This window comes from Miscanthus floridulus, chromosome 8 (assembly GCF_019320115.1).
Source record: "Miscanthus floridulus cultivar M001 chromosome 8, ASM1932011v1, whole genome shotgun sequence".
Classification (NCBI taxonomy): Eukaryota; Viridiplantae; Streptophyta; class Magnoliopsida; order Poales; family Poaceae; genus Miscanthus; species Miscanthus floridulus.
The window spans coordinates 3,053,706-3,077,708 of NC_089587.1; the positions used below are offsets into that span (position 1 = coordinate 3,053,706).

Genomic DNA, 24,003 nt, shown 5'->3' on the forward strand with positions numbered 1-24,003 from the left:
GAGAGCCAGTCCCAATAGGTGTCTTTGCCAGTGATCAACACAAACCCTTGGTACGTTACGTGGGGCTGGAACAAGCCAACGATGGCCCTTCTAGTCCGACCCCCAGGGCCGATCCGCCAACTGCTTCGCTCGACCCCAAGGTCATGGAGCTTGGAGAGGACCCAGCAGTGGAGTCCGACCCTCCCGATGACTAGAGAACGCTTTACCTCGACTACCTCCTCCGCGACATACTACCGGCAGACAAGACGGAAGCCCGACGGCTCGCACGACACGCCAAGTCCTTTGTTCTTGTAGAGGGCGAACTCTACAAACGAAGTCACATCGGAATTCTACAACTCTGTATCCCTGGTGAACAGGGAAAACTCCTGCTGGGCGACATCCACGGTGGAGTATGCGGTCATCATGCCGCACCAAGAACCTTGGTTGGGAATGCATTCCGACAAGGTTTCTACTGGCCCACCATGGTAGCCGATGCCGAGCAAATTGTACGCACCTGCGAAGGGTGCCAGTACTACGCTCGGCAAACACACCTCCTGGCCCAGGCTCTCTAGATGATCCCCATCACGTGGCCCTTCGTGGTCTGGGGACTCAACCTGGTTGGGCCACTCAAAAAGGCGCCCGGGGGCTTTACCCACCTGCTTGTCACCATAGACAAGTTTACAAAATGGATTGAAGCTCGACCAATATCCACGATCAAATCTGAGCAAGCTGTGCTGTTCTTCCTCGACATCATCCATCGCTTTGGAGTACCGAACTCCATCATCACAGACAATGGCACACAATTCACCGGTAGGAAATACATTCGATTCTGTGATGAACAACACGTCCGGATCGATTGGGCAGCCATCGCGCACCCCCGGACGAACGGGCAGGTCGAGCGCGCAAACGGTATGCTTCTTCAAGGCCTCAAACCCAGAATTTTCAACCGGTTGAACAAGTTTGGCGCGCGCTAGCTCGCTGAGCTCCCGACTGTGCTCTGGAGCCTGAGGACAACTCCTAGTCGGGCCACTGGCTACACACCTTTCTTCATGGTCCACGGTTCCGAGGCCATTCTCCTAATAGACCTCGACTATAGAGCACCAAGAATCAGAGCATACGACGAATAGGGAGCCGAGGCATCTCGCCAAGACGCCATGGACCAGCTGGATGAAGCCCGCGACGTCACCCTCCTCCGTTCAGCTAAGTACCAGCAAGCATTGCGGCGATACCACAGCCGACGGGTGCGGGGTCGAGCCTTCACCGTCGGAGACCTCGTCCTCTGTCTTGTGCAGAGCAACAAGGACCGCCACAAACTCTCCCCGCCCTAGGAAGGACCCTACGTCGTCGCGGAAGTACTTCACCCAGGCGCCTACCGGTTGAAAACCATCAACGGCGAGGTCTTCACCAATGCCTAGAACATTGAGCAGCTACGCCATTTTTATCCTTAAAATAAGTATACACTCTTCCTTATCAGTTTTTATCATAATAAAACCCCGATCCTTAGTGACTTCTGACCCCTGCAAATCACGAGGGGTCAGACCTCACTCGGGGGCCGGCATGTGGACATAACATGTGGCATATGTAATACAACTATTACGCTTGCAAAAAGCTCCTGTGTTATATTTGCAAACATTCGCTAAGCTTTCCATTCTTCTCATAAATAAATCCTAAGGGCTAAGATTTTGAGAACAAATTCTGAATACAACTAGTAGGACTGCGGGAGACCCACGCCCCAGTGGCTGCAACCTCTTTGCTCACCGGCTCATGTCAGAATTGGTTCACCCACGTTCTTAGTTTCTTACGACTTAGATTGTGAGAAGGGTCGGAGGACACTAAGACCGTTTCTACAAAAAGAGAGAAAGTTATTGAACTACCTGCCATAGGCAATGGATGAAGATTTGTTCATTTTTCGCACAAATTCACCACTTACAAAGTGATTTCATCACAAAAAGGACTAATATACTTGTAAATTCAGGACTGTTTACTCGGGGGCTTCCCCCATAAAAATAATTCGATTACAGTCTCTGCTTAGCTTACTACAAGTATTACCACGGCCGCCGTGCCACGCTCTCCATCGGCGACGTCCAGGGCGTGTACACGGGCCAGCTCGTCTACCCCGATTACCGTGCCACGCTCTCCATCGACGACATTCCGCCGCTTCGCAGGATCCTCGAAGGCACTGTCATCTACAACGCCTCTACCGGGGCGTCTGGGGACTATGCCATCGTCGATGACCGCGACCCCGATAGCGACGTCTTTGCCTGGGCATCTAGGGACTACGCCATCGTCGATGACCGTGACCCCGATAGTGACGTCTCCGCCAGGGCGTCTAGGGACTACACCATCATCGCCGGCCACAACCCTGACAACGGCGTCAGGGCAGGGAACCCCTCCCACCAAAGGAGGAGCACGGCGAACGACGGCGAAGTCGACGACGCACGGCGCCCCCCAGCGCCCCTTCTCCTTCGGCAGCAGCGACTCTTCACCAAGGGTAGCATACACCATCTCATTTTCGTTGGATGACCTTCGGCTCGACATCACGCTCTAGATTCACGAACGGATTTGTAAGTTTTCTCTCTCTCGGGCATTACTCTTCCTCACTCAGGAACCGCCACAACGCACGGATGCATTCGGCGGAAAGGAAGAAGAAGGAGAGATAGCGGCTCAGAGGCAGAAGATGAGGTAGGATGAGAACTCCCCTCCCCCTCCCTATTTAAAGAAGAGCCACTACAGCTAAGGAAAGGTGAAAGGTTGGATGAATACCCCTCTCCCTTCTCCCCTTTAAATACAAAATCAATGTTGATTGATACCTGAGGGGACACGCCGGAACTGACGGGACGCGCCCCGGTCGATGAGGCGTCCCCCCCGGTCAAACTGGACACTGCTCGGGTATGGCCTGCCACTGACCCATTCTGGACGCGGTAATTAAGGCACCCATGTGGGCAGACAACCCTTCGTCTCCCCAAGCAGGACCACGGGACGATCCGATGACAGGACCTCTGCGAAGCAAAGCCCTAACAGATCTCCTGGGCTGGCCATTCAGCCCAGGAGAGACGATGAACGAACGTCCAAAGAAAGATAAGCATCTCTACCTTCTTACTTTACGCGTTAAAATTCATTCTCGAGCTTCCGACCCCGTCAGACGATAGGGACATGAACATCACTCGGGGGCTGCCGAGGATGTCAACCAGTCTAGACATCCTCCTCACCCGACCCCTCCGTACGCTTGAAACTAAGGGCGCGACATACGGGCACAAAACTTTGAGTAAAACTGGACGAACTAGCAGACCCTACGCCTCGGTAGCTACGGTGTTTTTGTTCACCAGAAAAATCATACTCAAACACCCCCCGCATCTCCAGCTTCGACGCCTGCCTTCGCAATAAGGATTCGGAGGGGTCCGCCTACAGAATCTCCCCCATGGGAGAAGCTGTCAGGCTGCCCAAGTCAATTGAACGGCTCGGACCATCACCGAGATACGAAAAACAAAGAATAGCAATTCTTATGCAGGTTACTCCAACCCCATCGTCGGGGCCCGAACCCCACACGAACATACCGCCAAGGTAACGTTACCGACCCCGCCTTCATTTCAATTATATTATACATATATAAGACATCCCAACGCTTCGTGTCACATCACAAAACGGCCGTCGCCTCATTCGATATGGGCGGCAATAGGCCGAGGTTCGAAGGCCAGCCCGCGAAGGGCTCGAGGCCGCCTCGTGCCGAACAGAGCCAGGGAGAAAAAACTGAGACAAGCCCCAGCGGCCCTGCCCGACCCCGCTTAGAAGCGGACAGGGACATCTCAACCTTTTCTCGTTTGATTCTAACCCCGAGCCAAACCCACAGAATCTCCATCAAGGAGAGGCCATCGGGTCGCCTGAGCGTATCGAACGACTCGGGCATCTGCCGGGAGGTGGGTTAAGAAGTTGTGGAGTGCCACCAGAGGGCTCTACCGACCCCATCAGCAAATGATGGACCCGGATTCCACACAAACGTACCCGTTAGTGAGCTCATTGAGTGCGATACACGAGCCATCGAGGCAAGTGTCGTTTACTCAGCCCCTCCAATTGCAAAAATTAAGGATGGGGTAACACGTGAATAACGGCCAAACCATATCAGACCCTAACAAGGCTCGGGGGCTCGAGCCAATCAATACAGGGACACAGGTTCGAAGGCCCCACCTTGCCGAGCCCATAGAGTCCTCGGTCGGGGATTTCTGTTGGAAGACAGGGCGGGGAATATTGCGATGACATCCATGGACTTCGTCGACCCTGTCACCAAAACCACAGTTCCGATCTCCAGTAACCCTCGACCCTAGCAAATGCAGGGGGTCGGACCTTACTCAGGGGCTGGTTAAGGTACAGCTACCTCCTTTCTTTCTTTTGGAACAATCTCCTCACATCATGACCAGCGGCATAATTCAGGGGAACAGAGTGGTAAGATCGTAAAAAATCAAACAAAACGAAATTACGACGCAAAATCACGAAAAGCGTCCAGACTTGAAAAATACCGACACTTGTCCACATATTACATATAAGTTGTTCTCAAAATTGTTCGACTAATTACTCCCGCGGAGGGAGAACCATCTCTTTCAGATTGTCTGCCAGGTTTTTTGCAAGGGGAGCAACCATCTTCTCCATTTCCTCTAGCTCTTCATCCTCGTAGGTGGACGGGAAGCCTTCGCTCATCACCTTCAGGTTGATTTCCTTCTCATAATGAGCGTGGGCGACGGTGAAGGCCTGGGTAATCCTGGCGTGAAAGGCACTCTCCTCAAGCTGGCCCACCCGAGCCGTGATACCTGCGACACAAGCCGCGAGCGGGCTGGTCTCCACCGGCTCCATCACATTCAGGGCATTAAGGACCACCCCGACCGCAGCCTATAGAAGATCGTGCTCATTGCTCTCAACCTGAAGGGCCCTTCATGCATAGGCAGCCTCTTTTTCCAGCTTGATGGAGGCATTTTCAGCACTCAACCTTCGGTTCACCGCGTCACCAAGCTCCGCCTGGAGAGAGCAGACCACCTCGATGTCCTCATCCATCTTCTGCTGGAGGGCCGTGGCCCTACTCTCGGCCTCCCGACGGAGTTCCCGCTCCATCTCCAGCTCCTTCAGGACTTCGCCGGCCTTCTCATTGGCCACGGCATTCCTCTGCAGCAGCTCATCTTGCTCTTTTTGGAGCCTGGCAATCTCCTCTCCATCCAGTTTAGACCTCGCCGACAGATCCTCGAACATCCCGTGGGCCTCCTCCACGTCCTGACGCGCCTGGGCCTCCCGCTCCTAGGCGGTAGCAAGCTGGGCAGCCATGTCTGCTCGCAGCCGGGCCTCCTCGGAGAGGCGATCCCACTTCGCCTTCTGCTCGTGGAGGAATTGGGATTTATTCCGGCTACGAGCAACAAGAACCTGAGGAGGAAGAAGACTAGTATCAGAAATACGAAAACACAAAAACATACGAAGAAATAAGAAAGCCTAGAAAATACCTGAGTGGTAGGGATAACGATCTCACGGAGGGCTCCTCTGGCCTGATCCAGGGTGTTCAGCATGGTCGAGATCCCAATGTCAAGACCCTCCCGCTCCATGCTCTCGGAATGATCATCGAGCGAGAAAAGAGCCGACGTCGGGTCCTGAGCGGCCATCCACTGGAGCGGCGGCTCCCCCCGTGTAGGGAAGCGGCTTCCTCCCGACAAAGGGGCTGGGGGCGGCTCCCTCCTAACCCTGTGTGGCACCACCGCCGCACTCGAGGACCCTCCAGCTGGACCCTTCTCCGTCTGGGCCACTTCGAGTGCCACGGATGGATCCACCTAGGCCTCTGGTGGCGCGGATTGCATTACGCCCTTGGGCGCGACTACGACCACGCTTGGCTGATCCTGGCTTGGTGTGGTCATGACCACCTCCACCGGCGGTATGTGCCCCTCGGCCGGCTTTTCCATGTCCGCCACAGAGGAGGCCGCTCGCTTAGTAACCTCCGCGGGCGTGGGAGCCACCACAGGCGCCGTCGGATTGACCAACGCGGCCCCGACATCGGCACCACTCCTGCCTGAAACGGGGGTGACCCCAGGCGACGCCGTCTGTCCCGCTTGAAGGGCGAGACTCTTCTTGGGCGCTAGCCCCAGGGGGTGACCCATCCGCAAGAACCTGCACAAAGGTAATAACCATTAGAGTCAAAATAGAAATGGAAAAAGGATGAAAACAGGGGAATCAGCAACTTACGTTGACGTCCTCGGCCGACGGAAGTGTTTTGGGGACAGATCCCCAGATCCCTGCCCCGACTCATCTGGGCGGGACCGTTTCAAGCCTGCCCCCTGCTCTGGGGCAGGGGGGTTCATCTCGTCGGGCGCGGCACCAGAATCGCTCCCCTCCATCGTCTCGTCGGGCGCGGCACCAGAGCCGTCCCCCTCCATCGTCTCATGGAGTGCAGCACCAGAGCTGCTCCCCTCCATCGTCGCCTCGGGGTTGGCGGCAGCAAGCCCGCCCTCCCCCGTCCACCGGTCCTCGGCCGGCATGCCGTGCGAAGCGGCGGACTCACCGGCCTCCACTGACCTCATCGATTCACTTCCCTCCATGTGGAAAGGGAAGGGCCCCTGCACGGATGGGTGGCCACTTGTCAGCGTGTCCTCGTCCTCCAGGACGCCCCAATCCACGCCGACGGCTACCTCGTCGTCGTCGTCGTCGTCATCATCGTCGTCCTCACTGCTCATGTCCTCTCCCCGATCCCGTGCCTCCTACTTCAGTCGTTTCGCCTTCTTCATCTCCTCCCTTGCTTTCTTGTCCCGCTCGACCATGAGTCGATTTGCCGCCGCCACGACCTTGTCCTTCGGTAGTGGAACCGGACTGTCCTTGAAGACTAGCCCCCTCGGCTGGTCCCAACGTCATAAAGCAAGTGTTAAAAAATGGAGATCTAGGAAAAAAGAAAAGAGCACGGGAGAAGAGGGCTTACGAATTCAAAGAATCCAGGCTCTGGCCGCATTGGAGGGTGTCCGGGCACCGGATACACAATGTCGAGGACCCTGCCTACAGAATCCTTCGTCGGCTCCGTCGCCTCCTTGATGCGCTGTGCCACTTCCGAGTAAGGGAGCGCCTCGTCAACGAGCACCATCCCCTCGAACGATATCCCAGGCATCATCCGATGCAGGGGAAGCACACGCGCCATTAGGGGCGCCACCCTCCTAGCGTGGTAGGCACCAATAATCCCTGTCCTCTTTACACCCCGACCCTTTAGGGCTTGGAGGGCGGAAAGAAGGTTGGAGATGTGTTTCTTGTCTTTGGACTGGACGCCCCAGCCCCACGACTCCGGAACGTCCACAATAAGACGTCCAGTATAATTTGGTAGGGTGGCACTCGCATCATCCCTAACATAAAACCACTGCGAGTGCCATCCCTTGTTGGATGTCGCCAGACGCATGTATGGGTAACCCTTCGACCGGGTATGGCGCAGATGAATGCTGGCACATCCCATCGGCGCGTTCACATCCTTCCCCCCAATCTTCCTCTTTGACAGACTAATGTTAAAGAAATACCGCCACAGATCAAAATGGGGATCGATCCCTAGGAAACCCTCGCACAGGGCAACAAACGCTGCCATGTGCTAAATCCCATTGGGAGTTAGATGCTGCAGCTCTACCTCATAGTAATCCAACAGCCCCTGAAGGAATCTATGCGTGGGTACCCCGAATCCCCGCTCATGGAAGATGGCAAAAGAGATGACATACCCTTCAGGCGGCACCGGCTCACCCTCGTCGCCAGGTAGCAACCACTCCTGGACGGCGGACAGTGGGCGGAGAAGGCCACGGTGGGCGAGGCCCTCCAAACGCCGGGAGGTGATGCTTGATATGCCTCACAACTCCATTAAAGTAGTAGGGGGGAAGGGCAGGCATGAGCTTGATGGCGGCTGCAAAACGAACGCAAGCCGGTCAATGGTGGTGATGTGGGCGCGGGAGGCTGGGACGATTGGCGGCGGATGTTTCAGAATGCAAAGGTAGGGGAGCGAAATACGGAACCTTAGGGGCGAACCCCATGGTTTTATAGGGGGCGATGGACGCGAGAAGGGCAACTGTCTGCCTCGATCTCTGGGCCTACCACGCGCGCCACCGCGTCACGTCGCGGGACACGCGCCCGCAGTCCCTATCCTCTCACCCCAAAAATCTTGGCGGACGGTTCGCCTTCCCCAGGTGAATCCGGACTCTCTACCCACCTGGGAAACGCAAGCCACGAAGGCCTGTTCTTTTCTCTTTGGCCCACCTAGGGCCCAGAAGTTCACCGGCCGGCCCAACTAAGAAAGGATCCATGAACGATCCAAAATCAAGGGCAGAAGCACCAGTTAGATCAGCCCCGAATCAGTTCCCAGCAAATGGGATGCCACGACCCACTCAGAAAAACATCCAGTTAATAAAAAACTAAGTCCTTCAGCCTTACCCGCGAAGGGACCGATACAACCCCCCGGGCGACTCTACTCGAATCACCCGGGGGCTCGGGGGCTACACCCATCGGGTGCGCTCACGCGCACCCTCTAGCGAAGTAACTTCGACGAAGTAAAAAAAAACACCCTCCAGGCGGTTCTACTCAAATCACCTAGAGGCTCGGGGGCTACTGTCGGGGACCTAATACCGGGGTACCCCAGAAGGTGGAACCAATAACCATCGAACGTGAAAAACTTCTAGACACATAAGGGCACCGTTTCATCCCTTGTTCAGGAGACAGGAGTTTGGTTCCGCCTCGCCCGACGCCTTTGGGAGATAACTCTGCCTCGCCCGAGGGCTCAAGGTTAATCTCCGTCTCGCCCGACGCCATTGGGACAGGCTCGGTCTCGCCCGAGGGCCAAGGGATAAACTCCGTCTCGCCCGATGCCTTGAAGGCGGGCTCGGTCTCGCCCGAGGGCTGAGGGATAGGTTCTGCCTTGCCCGACCCTAGAGGGGCAAGGTCGGTCTCACCCGAGAGATAGGAATTGGTCTCCATTTCGCCCGACGGCAAGGAACGAGTCTCACCCTACTCCATATCTAAAGATTGGATTCATCCTCCCTGACAACTTCTCCCCATTCCCTCAAGATGATAAGTGCAGGGCAAGACAAGACGTTCGGGTCAACCGTGGCTCCAAGGACCATACCCTACGCCTGCCAGGGGATGACAGGACAGGTACTTTAGACCCTTTCGGGCGCCGCAGAGCCCGAAAGGCTGTACGGGTGCATGCTCCTTGCCCCAACCCGACGAAGATATACGACAACCGCTATGCTCCAGAAAAGGACTTAATATCTCCACGCATGATGGACATTCAGTCACCATACTATGGATCCAAGGGAGCGGCACCCGCTTCCCGACCCCTCAGGTCCGCCAAGTCAGAAGGCCTTGACCACGTCATCGCTTCGGACCCCGACCCCTCGTCCCTCTGACGAAGACTCATAGGAACCAGAAGGCGTGTGGAGCAAGGCTGGGAGAGGCCAATAAGTCAAAACCATAGTACTACGGGCCACACCCTGGCAGGGGCAGCATTCTGTAATCAACCTGACATTCTACAGAGACATCAACAGTATTGTAGGTGCTTATCGTCCTTCGCACTCACCAGAATGAAGGAGGAGGATTGGGTAGGCGTGAGCCACAAGACTAAGTAGAATATACATCCTAAACCCTCGCCCTTGTAAAAGCCACCCCCTTCCTCTATAAAAGGGGATGCGCTTCCTCCATCAGAGGGACAGACTCTGAAGACCGAACAATACGATGCACTCATACACACAGTCAAGCGGCTACGAAGCTCTTGACCACCTTTCAACCCTTCCATCAGAGACTTGGGACCAGTCCCTCTCTCGATCGTTTGTACCCCTTACTACAGACCGTTCACGGTGCTAATAACACGAGCAGCAGCAAACTGGACGTAGGGACATTCGGCCCGAACCAATATAAATCTTGTGTTCTTTAGCGCACCATCCGAGCCTAACACGTATTACTATAAATTTACTTGCCGGTGCTTGTACGAAACACCGACATTAGCTTTAGTCAAAACGTCTGATCGGTGACGTATGACGTTGTCCGGCCCTCGAGCTTTTCGATGACTCGGGCGGCTCGCTTAGCGGCTCAAATGGCTCGGGCGGCGACTTCTCGGAGTTCTCTCTAATCGGAGTCGAAGTAGTCGAACTCAGCGGGCGGAATCGGCTTGTCGATGATGCCGTCGATGAAGTGGTTTACGATCGTGACGAGGCGGTTGCATCTTCGTCCACGAGGCACCTCAGCTTGCATGCCTCACGGAGATATGCGAGCCAGACGGAGACCTTGGCTATCTTTAGCTTGCATGGCACTGTGGATCATCGCGGGCGTGCCTGGCTTGCTAGCCACTTGTGCATGCAGCCGTGATGATGAACGCAGTTGAATTCCTGAAATAATCATATGTATATGTAGACATCCAGATACATATTATATCATAGAATATTGTAGATTAAAAATTAAAGATTGACTTAGCTTTGTTTGGGTCAAGCGGAGGCGTTGCACGATCAGCTGATGGAGAGTCTCCCCATGAATGGCATACATGTATATGCATGCATTGCTGCTCCACATAAGACACGTCTTGATTATTTGCCTCGGGATCTTGTCAGCTGATGCACACGTGGTGCCGCCGAGTACTCCGAACTCCGCAGCCTGGAGCCACGGTTGATGATGCATCGAACCAGACATAGATCGACAAGGAAAATCCACCATATCTTGCCGCCGATGCCAAGCCTGATTAATCGGGTTGCTAGAGGACGCAGAGCCGTGTGTGTCGAACAGGATCTGCCGCTTGACTCCATGTATCAAAATTTGTTGCCGCGAATTCACAACAAGTTGCGCCACGGGTGATGTTGACGTTGATTTTGAGATCCATCTCGTTCGTCATGGATCAACACACACACCCCTACCTGACGCGCCAACTGTCGACAAAAGATACTCGACAGTCCTTCGAGGGGTATCCCATGAAGGTAGATTGATCGGCAGAGTTGCACGTGATTAGGAACTAGATGGTAACAGAGACACAAGATTTATACAGGTTCATGCCGTTGATGTGACGTAAAACCCTACGTCCTGTGCTCTGTTGGTTTGTATTAATGAGATGATTTTGAGGGGGTCCCTGCCCGCCTTATATAGTCTTAGGGACATGGTTACAAGTCGGTTAAATCTAGATATATTCGACTATATGGTAAGTATTTACAAGGAATACAACATCTATCATACCCGAACAGATCATTCTCTATCTTCAAGATTCTTCTGATTGTCTTGCGGTGCACGCCGACCAGAGCCGAGCACCGTAGGCCTTGATCTTTTGGGTTGGACCTCCCTGGTGGTGCGGCCCATGTCTTGTCCTATGGATATCGGGAGTCATATCCCCCACAGAGACAAAACGGTTGCATCCCAAAATTCAGGACTTTATATCTTTATTATGGGAAAAATGTCCCACAATGGAAATAAGCAAAAGTATGGGAAACAAATAAAAAAATCAAAGTATATTTCAAAACTCGGAGATATAAATTAGTTAACATAAGAGAAAAGAAAAAATATAAAAGAAGAGAAAATAAAATAAAAATGTAACCCTCCATGGGAAGAAAGAAAACAAACAAATAAAAATTAAAATAAAACAAAGAGAGAAACGGTGGATTTTTTTTTAAAAAAATATACCTGGATTCTAAAGTCTAAACTCGGAATTCACGTGGCACTTGGGCCGTAGCGGCATCTATAGAGACAGAGCAAGTGGGCCTGCGAATTTGACTAGGGGCCGAGAGAGCAGGTTGGGCATGGATGGGTACAGGTGATATGATTCGGCGACGACAAATTTGTTTGTGGCCGCATTACTTGCCTTCACTTTCCTAAAAAACACTGCCTTCACTTATTACTAGGCAGCACATGATAAAGTAGCAGGCCTGATTGGTTTCTACGAGAGCTCCTAAAATTTCTATCACATCGAATGTTTAACACATGCATAAAGTATTAAATATAGACTAATTACAAAACTAATTGCACAACTTACGACTAATTTACAAGGCGAATCTTTTAAGCCTAATTAGTCAATGATTTGACAATGGGCGCTACAGTAAACATATGCTAATAACGGATTAATTAGACTTAAAAAATTCGTCTCACAAATTAGCCTCCATCTATATAATTGATTTTGTAATTAATCTATATTTAATGCTCTTTATTAGCATCTAAACATTTGATGTGACATGAATTTTAGGAGCGTATAAAGAACCAATCACCCCCATACTCTCTCTCTCTGCGTGTGTGTTAAAAAAAATGACAGCCTAGTTTTACCTTATGTCGAACTATCTTAGATTCGACCAACTTAAAATAATAACAATATTTATATTATTAATGACTAAATATGGATAATTAAATTCATTATTTTTTTCGAGATCATGTCTTAGCACGTTTTTCATTAAACAGGAGTAGAAAGTTTATTACAAAACTGTCAAGTTACAGTAATCCAAATATTACCGAAACCCATAACCCACACCTCTCACACTACTCGCACGTGGTTGTGATTACACGAGATACAATTATGCGACTAAAACAAGGATACACATCAAACCTCGTCCATCCCGACCATATCGAAGTTCATGGCCAATGGGTCAAAATCCCCATCGAAAAGAAGCTGAAGCGCCTCCTGCTTAGAGGCCGATAACGGTGCCTAGAAGGTAGATTTGTACTTGCGCAAAACTCTCAGAGTCGACGATGGGTGAGCTTGCTACGACTCCCAGCTTCTGCATGAGCACGCACTAAGCCTGCTTGATGGAGTCCGCCTTGCGTGGCTTCGCCGCCAGGTGTTGACTACACCGTAGCGACTGAACGCAGACCGACGTCCTTGGCCTACGCAGCCTAGGCGGTTCGGGGATGAGGGACATCTACAACGGAAGGCAAAGCCGCACCTCTAGCGTTTCCACAGTCCCCGACGACGCTGGCCTACCCGCGTCGTCATCGCTCGAGGAGTCCCTCGGCGCGCCCAGCATCTCCACTTCCCTGGGCGAAGTCGAGACCGGCTGGCATAGGTCCGCCTCCGACACGGCTTAGCTCGTGAGACCTGCCCGAAGTGGCCTTTTGGCCAGACATGCCGCCACCTCAACCAACATGGGATCGAAGTCCCAACGCTGACCCTCCGAGCAACGGTCCACTGCGAGCTCAGGCTTAGGGTGCACCGCTTGCCCGCCTCCCTGTATAGCGACACTAGAGTGGCCGTCCTGCTGACACTTGCGCGCAAAGGAGCCCCCGAGCCAAGCATAGACCCCAGTCATGCCCACAGACACACGGAACCTCGAGAAAAGGTGAGTCTAGAGCTCCTCCGACGTGACTGCTAGCTGGTCTCCACCAACGAGTGCGACGAGGACAGGGGGCCCGCTCTAGACGCTGCGAGCTCCACGTTCCTCTAGACGACGTAGACCTCGACCTTGGGACAGTTATCAACGACACCCAGAGGTGGTGAAACCGGCCGGCTGCTGTTGTGGTGCTGCTAATGATGACGGCGTGGTCGACCGCAGCACACGACACAGCAACATTGTGGGCGTCGGACCTGTCGCGGCGTGACATTCTGGCAGTCTGGGTCGCGCCGGACCATCAGGGCGACGTGCCCTAAAGGCACTCCGGCTGGGGCGACGCGCCACCGACGGCGACGGGCCTCGCTTGCCTGCTGGCGAATGAGCACTCTTGCATGCCCTGGCATGATGGCCGGTACCTCGACAGCGTAGGCAGTGGATCGGGGAACGACACTGAGCAGCGATGTGGTCGTGCGCGAGGCAGTTGAAGCAGCGACCCACGAGCTCCGGCAGGACGGGGCGGTGGCGTTTGGTTGTTGTACTCCTCGGGGAGCGCCGAAGACGACGACGCTCGACAAGCTGGAATCCGTCGGCGTCGACGTTGGGCCTTCGATGGGGTCGCCGAGACGTGTCAAGCACGGGCGCCGTACGCCGCGGACCGAGTCGTTGGTGCACCGGAACTCTCGCCGTTGGCTGCGAACCTAGGCGACGCTGCGCGGTTGAGTCCCTCGGCCGTTGGGCGCAGCGGTCCTGCACCGACGACGCCGCTTCCCCCTTGCAGGCACCGGATGGGTTCCCTCCACAGCGCTCTGCGCAGCGTCCGGAGCCCCAGCCGGCGGTGGAGGCGTGGCCCGGAGAGCCCTGCGAGTAGCGTCCAGGTACGACGAGCGCGCGGCAGAAGAGGCGAGTTCGTCGTCGGAGCTGCCCGCACCGGGGTTATCCTCCCAACGCCGGAACTTGCTCCTCCCAGCTAGCCGATGGGCGGGGAAGAAGGGTGGGGCATTCGCGGTGAGGGAGGACGGCGAGGGCCTACCCGAGCGTGCCGCATCCTCCTCCTCCTCGTCCTCAACCACATCCTCCTCCTCGTCCTCATCATCCAGGACGTCCTTGACGACGACCATCGTCTCGTTCACCAACCCTCCAACCGTGGCAGGTACGGCGGCGGGTTTGGGCTCGGAGGTGGTGGCACCCGGCGGCGGCGGCGGCGTCTCTGGCGGAGCCCGCAGCGGACGGGGAGCCCCAGATCCAAACCCCGCGGATGCATTTCCCGTCCCCGGCGACGGAGAGGCGTCGGCATAGGGTGGTGGAGCGCTGGAGGAGGACGCCGGCATCGTCGCGCACCCCCTAGCACCGGTGGAGACCGCGGCCGTGAGCGCCGGAACAGGGGGCGGGGTGGGTTCGCTCGCAGGGGCGCGACGGGAGCTGGGTGGGGGGTCGGTCATCCGACCGTAGCTAGATCCACTCGCGCCAACGCTGTGGCAGCCGGCGTCATGGTTGTAGGGGGCCGGGACTGGTGACGACGAGTAAGAGTGGCGGCGGGCGGCTTTGGCCACGGCGGCAGCGGAGCCCGGCCCTGGCGGCGGGGGAGGCTGGGGTGCGCCAGATCCGGGCGCCCCGCCTGCAGTCGGGAAGGCGGCGGCGGCCCCCGGCGGCGGAGGGGCCGGCGACCCGAGCGGCGGCGTTGGGCGCGCATCGCATGCCCCAGCGGCAACAGCGAGCTCGGAGAAAGCAGGAGAGGGTAGCGAGGGGGAAGGGAAAGGGGCGGGGGAGGAGGGAGGGGCCGCCGGCGCCGGGAGGGCGGCGGGTCGGGGGTGGCCAGGGGCGCCTGCTAGGTCATCCCGTGGGCTTGTGAATTCATTATGAAATATAGTTTCATGTGTTTACATATTTAGTGTAGTGAGAATTTTTACTTGGGACAATTGTGTACTTGGGACATCACCGGCAGCCAGGAGATCAAGATGATGCCTTTCGGCGCATGTGCCTCGACTACTCGCTCGCCATCCACCACGCCGAGTCGATGATGTGGGAGCTGAGCTGGAGTTGGCGCCCGCCGGTAAACGGCATTGGCGGAAGTGCTTGACTTCATCGTCGTCCGCTCCGTGCACGCATCGTAGCCAGACATTAGCTCCATGGCAGCTGAAGGTGGATGGTGTGGCGCATCCGCCGTGTTGGACATGGCGGAGGGGCGGGATTTCACCGCCGTGATGATTTGAAGCACCGCTCCATGCATACGTGCATCATCATTACCATACATAGCTAGAGGGTCTTAACAACATGGCATGGGTTCTTTACTTCTTGTCAATCAATCAAACAAACAAACAAACACCATACGATGGGTTATAAATAGATAAAAGGCCAATATTTACAGTGATTATTTAATCATGTTGTGTAGCATTTTCTTCACAAGCAGAAATGAAGAGCGTGTTAGAGCGTCTCCAACAAATTACCTATCATCAATCTCCTAAAAGTTTATATAAGTGAATCTCCTATTATTGGTAGCTTAGCCTTTCCTTTTCTTCTCCAAAACATTATCAACACATTTTAAATTGATAGAGGGGTTGAATCTCCTCATTTAAGGGAGATGGGAGAAGATTTTGAGCAATTACTTAAAGTTTCAGATATTAAGATATGATAAGTAATAATCTGTTGAAGTAACCATAATCCCTTATACATTCAGTTTCAGAAGCATCTGTTATGCCCTCTGAAACATTGCCTTCTGTAATTGGGAGAAGTTAAATTGTTTGCCAAAAGTTGGACAAAACTGTTTGCCAATGATTTCAGAAGTTACCTTGCTGCTTCGTAATTGGGGGAAGTTAAATGAGTTTTACTCCGCTCAATCTGGTTATCGACGTTTCTTTGTCGGCTCCACACATCTTTTGAGCCCTGCAAACTGACTGTGGATGTCTTGGGCACCGCTTCGCTGCAAGTTCTTCCTGTGGTTAGACAGATGTTGGACAGTGGACAAGTTGGCACGCCAAGGCTTGCCGTACCAGCCCTGCTGGCCGCTATGCGACCATAAGGAGGAGGAAGACATCGAGCACCTCCTTTCAACTTGCGTCTTCTCCCGCCAAGTTTGGTTCGCTGCCCTAGGCAAGTTCGGCCTGCAAGCAATGGCACCAGGTCCACACGATGACTCTTTTCCAAGATGGTGGCACGAGGCGACACGAAGGGCTCCAAAGGTGGTGCGAAAGGGCCTCAACTCCCTGATGATCCTCCTACCGTGGACCCTATGGAAACATAGAAATCGGTGTGTGTTTGTTGGAGTGACAGTCTCGGTAGTGCTCCAAAGAGGCAAGTGAGCAGGCACATTTCTGGACTTTGGCGGGCGCGAAGGCCCTGCGTGTGCTGCTAGAGCAAGCTGCATAGGCAACCAACTTGTAGGGGCTGTATAGATTGTTCAATGGGCGCGTTCATGCAAAAATACTAACCCCAGCCATGGAATCAGCTTGTAATCAGACCATTTTTTTCTATCTATCAATGAAACGACACGCAGCTCTCCTCCCCTGCGTGTAAAGAAAACATATCTCGGATACTAAAAAGAAATTGAAAAATAAATAAATTGAAGGGCAGTGTTTCCAAACAGCAGATTAAAGCTGGTTTGTGCAAGTGCAACTCATATAGAGTCTGACTTCACACACTTTAGTCCTTGGTATTAGCTAAGCACATCAATGCATCACCCTGGAACCAAATGCACCTAACGATCACAGGAATTATCTACTGCATGTCTGCATATGAGACATCATGGTACATGTGATGGAAAGATGAGTGACATACAGGCTTCAAGCGCTCTTGCATTGACAATGATGGAAAGGACATTCAACAACTTGAAGAGTTCATTCCTTGTTGCTTTTGGTGCTTCAAAGTATCATTGTCACTGCTAAGCTGGCTGTTCGTCTTTTTAGCAGAAGTGCATCTGTATGCTTGTTACCTAGCCTGCAAAATAGAAGGCTTGACTCAGGGTGTAGAAATATACCTCTGAAATATGAAATGGCATATATGAATACAGAAGGAAGCTTTTGATAAGCTTTGTGATAAAGAGAAGGTCAACCGACCCAAAAGGAGAGATGAAAAGCACCCATAGTAAACTGTAAACCTGAGCCACTCACTCAGTCACTCAAGAGGTGAAAACAGACGCTCCCTCCTGTGTACAGGCTGTCTCTCACTGCACTGATTTGATTTGTTGCAAATACGTTAAAAGCTCATTTTTTTGTGAGAGAGCCACCAAATTCAGGACAAGTAATGACAATGAAGGGCACCCTCAAAGAATCGAAAAATCCCAATTCCTTTGTGTCAAATCAGATTCCATTGCATCCATTTGACATTTGGACTCAACTTTTTCGTCATATCATAATGGACAGCAATAGAATTGGGAGATTCTATTCCCTGCTAGCTAGCAAGTAGTAGCAGCACCTAGCAGCCTAGCACAGCATCCATCCAGTTCCTCCTCCCTTTTGAAAATGAGCAAGAAAAAAATCATCTTTTCTTTACTAGTAGTAGAATAGAATTTAGGTAGCAGATAGTACAGCACAGGTTAGTCATATCCTACAATAGTTATTAGATTGCTGTAATTTACAATATCCGGCCTGCACCGGCAAGTAGGGACAAGTGAGTTGAATTAGTCTGCACATAGAGAGGAGATGAGTGGTGACAAAGTGACGAGGTCTCCGTCGTCTCACTTACAGCTATGACCAGCTCAGCCGATGCTGCCCCCTTGATGGCCTGCACATCTGTCTTCAGGTTCAGAGAGTCTGCCCTGCCCATGGAAATCTTGGTCAGTGCAGTGTTAGGTGCAGGCCGATCCTCAACCTCCGGAGTCAACCCTTTGATTCGATGTCATTTGCACTTGCAGCACCAACGACTGCCTCTTTGCACGCGAAAAGCAACAGCATACTATATAGTAGCTTCAGTAAAAAAAAAGCTCGAATTCATATTCAGTAGTTGCCCCTCTGAATGAACGAATGACTGAATTGGGTGTAAAGACAAAAAGCAACAGGATATATAGTAGCTTTGGTAGTAATTAGTAGTTGTAGTTGCCCCCTCTGAATAAATGAACGAATGAATGACTGAATTGGGTGTAAGATTCAGTCAGCAAAGCACACGGCCGGTGCGGAGGGGAGGAGCGAGGTCAACCGCAACTTGCAGCTGGTCCAGTTGTGGATTGCTTTACAGTTAGTTGTTGGGGAGATGAGAATCAGAAGAAGAAACTAGTCAAGATTCGACGAGGAAACACAAGAATTCACAAAGGCTATGCTAGCTCTTGCTCATACAGCAACGGACAATCTCTTCTGCTATGCTCTTCAGCATTCACAACAATTAAATTAAAACACACACAAACTAATCCAACAAGATGTTAGTTTTACATACAGGCTCTTCATCTACAGGACATGAGAAACAAGAGAGGCATTTTTACTGGCACCCTGGCAGGTGGCAGCAGTACAAATCAAAGAATGGTACAGTACAGGGCAATGGGGGAAGAATAATTTGTGATCCCCAAAGCAAGCAAGCAAGCAAGCAATTCGTCGACGAACGCCGCCCGCCTCAGAAGGAGTACTGGTGCTGCGGCGGCACGCCTGACGCGGACGCAGCGGCGGCATTGGCGGTGCCGGCGCGCGCGCTGAGGTCCATACAGCGGACGACCTCCGCGCGGCAGGCGACGACGCGGTGGAACACCGCGCGCACCTGCCGCTCCAGCGGCGCGAGCCCGTCCTCGAGCGCCCGGCACGCCGCCGCCAGCTCCTCGGCGCGCTCCGTCACGTCCCGCGCGCGCTCCTCGCCCACGATCCCCTGCCGCCGCCGCTCCTCGTCCTTCTCCTCGTCCTCTTCCTCGGCGATCTCCTCCAGCACGCTGTTGAGCTCGCGCGCGGCGCGCTCCACGGCCTGCATCTCCGCGAGGAGCCCCGCCGTGGGCGCGGAGCCGGAGCAAGACCCCTTCTTTTCCTTGCGCCTCCACTCCTCCGCGATCCGCTCCTGCAGCGCGGACATGGGCGCCGCCCACTGCGCTTGCTTGGGCGGCGCGACGGGGGGGTTGCTGGCCGCGGACGCCCGGTCCTGGCACGGCACGGCGCCGACCAGCGCCCACATGGCGAAGACGAGGACCGAGCTCATGGTGTAGAGCGCCAGTCCGAGCCCGCACCCCACCCCCGCGGCCGCCGCGGCGGGCGACGACTGCGGCGGCGGCGCGAGGTGCGCCGCCATCGCGTTCATGTGTCGCCCCGCGGACCAGTTCTTGGAGACGCTGAAGGAGCGCGCGCGCATGGTGCGCGAGGAGGGCGAGGCCACGGACCCGCCGTAGCCGCCGCAGGCCTTGGCGGAGGCGGAGTCGTCGGCGGGGAAGAGCCTGGCGATGGCCCTGCGCGCGCGGGCGAGGTGCGCGGTGTGAAGCGACGGCGCGAGGAGGAGGCAGGACGCGGCGGCGAGCGCGGCGCGGTGCGCGGCCCGGAGCGAGGCGAGCGTGAGGGACGCCGCGTTGAGGACGTCGAGCGTCTTGACGGCGCGGTCGAGGAGGTCGGCGGCGAGGCGGTCGGCGGGGGGCCTGGCGAGCGCGGCGGCGACGGGGGTCAGCGCGAGCACGCCGCGGAAGGCGGCGTCGGAGGACACGACGGCGTCGAGGAGCTTGGAGAGGAACGGGAGGGAGAGGAGCGGGGCGCCCGGGGTGGCGTGCGCGGAGAGCGCGTTGAGGCGGTCGGCGACGTGGGACTGGAGGGCGTCGAGCGCCAGGAGCTCGTCGTCCTGCGCCGGGTCGAAGGACGCGACGGCGGTGGCGCTGCGGCGGAAGCTCAGCATGCCGAAGAAGCCCATCCCGGACGGCGGCGGCGGCTCGGCGGCGGCCATGGTGTTTATCGGCGGGGATGGGCCTGGGCCTTGCCTTTCTGGGAAGAGGATGAGGAGGAAGAGGGAGGCGGAGTCGTCGTGGTCGGAGGCACAGGGAGGAAGAGCGGAGGGGAGGGAATGGTGGGGAACCGTGGCTTCTGCAGTTCTGCGGGGCCGCCATTTATACGGCCTCGACGATGACGGCCTTCGGTGGTGGGCTCGCATTCCCCTCTGCCAGCGTGGGTCCACGGTCTGTTGGGCGCCACGTGTCAGTGAGATGAAGGAGGAGACGCGGGGAGAGGCGTGGACTGGTTCGTTGGGGCCGGAATGGAAGGGAGGCGGCTGACTTGGTTGCCTCCCACTACGTCTACGTGTATATGTTTCGCCTGCTGACTCGGCAGTCTGCTCGATGGGGTAATGGACCATTTCCATTTTATTTCCAATTCTTCTTTTGTTTTCCCATATATTTGGACAGATATAACAAACTTACCTGTAACTGTTATACTCCTATCTGCGTGTCTTATTATTCCTTTTTTTGCGACAGATATTATGGGAGTGGCGGATCTTGGCGAGAAATTCATTTTAGCTCCATCTTGGAAAAAATGCAAAATAAAGTTTCACCAAATTCATTTGTAGAAAAAAACTAGCAATATTTATGACACCAGATATATGCACTAGGAAAATACATTTCATGACACATCTTATGATAATACCTATTTGATATTATTAATATTACTTTTTATAAGCTTGGTCAAACTCAAAACGGATAGACTTATACTTTGCAATGTCTGTTTAATTCATTAGACGGAGGGAGTACATGGATAAAGCAGTCTGTCCATAGGTTGCCGGTCAAGGTGAAATTAAACCTTTCCTTAACAACATTTGAGGTGGAGGGTGCGGGATAGCCCCCTTTGTCTTAGGGTAGACCAGTGCCCGGACGTTTGGTCCGAGGCCCGCGTCCGGATGCCCGCCGCAGCAGTTTACCGCGCTCGCACCAGCAATCCACGCTCGCGCTCGCAAAGAAAAGCACGTCCCCGCCTGCTTCTGGGTTTCACGTGCCCACGCGGGGACCGCTTGCGTCCTCACCGTTTCTCACGCGCATTGCAACATGTGCAACACCGATCTACTTTTAAAACATTCAGATACAACACTTGCAACATAGACAATTGAAATACTTGAAACATGTTTCTGAAACACTTGCAAAAACACTTAGAAACCATTGCAAACATACGCAATATCTAGATAAAATACTTGCAGCATATGTGTGAAATGTATGCAACATCCAGATAAACACACTTGCAACAATACGTCTAAAAACACAGATGAAACATTGGGGACAAATATTTGCATCATACGTGTACAACCATTGCAACATATGCAACATTCTGATCTACATTTGCAACATTCATCTGAAACAAATCGCAACATACCTCTGAAACACTTGAAACATACGCTTGCAACATGCATTTTTAGCACATCGCAGACATCTCCTTGCTGCTTGCGAAATGGAGGCTTGCATGCGTGTGGAGTTCACCGGAGGTAGCTGCGCTGTTGCCACCATTGACCACATGGACTCCGCCTACTACGAGGCCGGCGGGGACCCCTTCGTGGCTGCTGGTATCGTGGGCTCGACACGCAGCCCCCTGTAGGCCCTGCAACCGGTGTCGCAGTCCCCACAACCATCGGATCTCTCGCCACGCAGTGGATCCGGTGGAAGGAGCAGCGAGGCAAAATGGGGCGGAGGCACGCGGCTCGTGATGCGGGTGAGCGGCCACCCCACAGCGGGGCTGCGCGCGCACGGCTGGGGCACCACCGGGCCGGCCGTGCGCAGCGCGCGGAGGTGGCCGCGCTTTGGGAGAGAGAGAGAGAGAGAGAGAGAGAGAGAGAGAGAGAGAGAGAGAGAGAGGGGGGGGGAAGGGGAGGCTAGGGCGGAGACACGGACGATGCGGAGCCAGCAGCGTCGACTGACGACGGGGGTGGGAGCGGCAGTGTCATCTACGGTAGCCGCGGATATGAAGCAAAGTGTGCGTCAATGGTTTCTTTTCTTTTTTCTTGCGATGCAGGTGAGCGGCTCGAGTGGGTCCGTCCGTCCGGACACCCGAATCTAATCATTATCGTTTGTTTTAATAAACCTCCATCCCTTAAAGCACCTAAAAGTTAGAAATAAGTTTTTTTAGAAAGGAAAAGTTAGAAAGAAGTTGGTTATAGAAATAAAAATTACTAGAAAAGCCGTATATCGTCTGAAAGTAGTCGTTTTCCTTCGAACTACACTACACTAAACGAATGTGTTGACAAAAATGTTGAACGAAGCTCCAACCTTGAACCCACTGCAAGAGAGCGCTCAGGTTGCCACTCCGAGGGGGCGATTTGCAAAAATGGGACTCGAAACATCGGTCGTTTGCAAATTTGACACTGGACTCACATTCATAGACACAGATGGACCTACTTATCATCCACCCGAGTGTCATCATAATGAAGGAGTCAATCTTTGGAGTGTCATTTTTGCAATTTTTTCCACTCCGAGACACATGTATGCTTGCGAACAACCATCGGTGGCTTCCTCACAAGATTTGAATAAGAAGTCCGTGCTTGTGTCACCACTGTGACAGACTCAAATTATGATATCCCAAAGTTGTCTAACTTCGTAGAGTGCTCCTGTCACCTGCATGAGCCCTGGGTATCCTCATCAGGTCATAGGGCGCCGGCGAGGAAAAGGGCGAGGAGGAGGCCAACCAAATGAGGAAGAAGGGGTGACCATGAGAGAGAGAGAGAGGAGGCCGACCGGCTGGACAGAGAAAGAGATCAGACATTTTTTTATTTCTATGATTCCCACTTATAAATCCTAGGTTAATCTTAAAAATTGGGACCACTTAAATAAGTAAAATCAAATCATTGCATAGGATCACAATTAGACATATATTACGGATGCCCTAAAGAGATGTAGGCACGTAAGGGAGGAGTAAGAGGAAGAAAAAAAATAACAATGAAACGAGGAGGAAGAGCTAGCCCCCATCGAATCATTGTATATATCTGCCATTAGGTGTTTTTATTTCCCCTTTTTACTCAATTTCACTTTGGTATATATATCCTTTATTTATCTTTAACAGAAAGGACCAAATATATACCGCCAACATTGAAGCGGCATGATCTGTATAATAACCTACAGCTAACACGTATATCATTTTATATATTGAATATATAAGCATCAAGAAAACAATGTTTGCTCGAAATGAATGTAATAGTAAACATTGATGTCCCTATCCGAAGTGAAAATATAATGTGTCTACAGTTAGCTAATGTGTTATTATATATTACTCCTCCTATGTAGGAGTATCTTGTATCTGTACAGTGCCAGCTGACTTAAAAAGCACAGAAGAACTTGCTGATGTTTCACGCTCTTAGCTGGCTCCAAAGACTCAGCAAACGGATTATGAAATAAAATGGAGCCTGCCTGCTTTCGTGCACGAAGCGCACCAACTTAACTCATGAGGACACCTATGCTTTTGTTTCTTATATACGTGATGGATTTTTTTTCTTCAATGTGCGAGTGTGACATCAGGTATTGATTTTTTTTATATATATATTTTGCACGACAGCAAAGAAACAGGGGAGGGGAGAGGATAGGACACCCCAAGTGGCCAAACCCAAAGTAATAGGACGGGGCAGGCTATGGGCTATGTCATCTGAATATTAATCTCTTTGATGATGATGGATGGAGAAGAAGGGCGTGTTTCACAGTGCTCCACGAGTAGCTTCTCCTGCGCGGCAAGCAAACATTTGAAAAATACTAATACGCTCCACCGATCAAGTTCTGAAAATCCCGCTAAAAGGAGCGTGGGAGCGGAAAATACTAGCTTTATTTGGCTGGCATCCTACGATCCCATGGGGCCAACATGCGGGTGAGGTCCGATTTGTCGCGAGGGCACATCGGCGCAGGTAAGGCCAGCGCGGCGGCACA

The 24,003-nt window shown here is 53.3% G+C and overlaps 2 protein-coding genes across 2 annotated transcripts; both read right to left on the reverse strand.

Moving 5' to 3' along the window:
* Positions 1–4,899: 4,899 nt before the first annotated feature.
* LOC136478517 (uncharacterized) lies at positions 4,900–15,299 on the reverse strand. Its single transcript, XM_066476990.1, has 3 exons — positions 15,226–15,299; positions 14,021–15,080; positions 4,900–5,127 (listed from the first exon to the last, which is right to left on the reverse strand). Exons 1-3 carry the CDS (start codon positions 15,297–15,299, stop codon positions 4,900–4,902), a joined length of 1,362 nt encoding a protein of 453 aa, XP_066333087.1.
* Positions 15,300–18,470: 3,171 nt separating this feature from the next.
* On the reverse strand, positions 18,471–20,184 carry LOC136470895 (protein ROH1A-like). The gene has a single exon (XM_066468627.1). It carries the CDS (start codon positions 20,064–20,066, stop codon positions 18,774–18,776), a length of 1,293 nt encoding a protein of 430 aa, XP_066324724.1. The 5' UTR covers positions 20,067–20,184; the 3' UTR covers positions 18,471–18,773.
* Between the last annotated feature and the right edge of the window lie 3,819 nt (positions 20,185–24,003).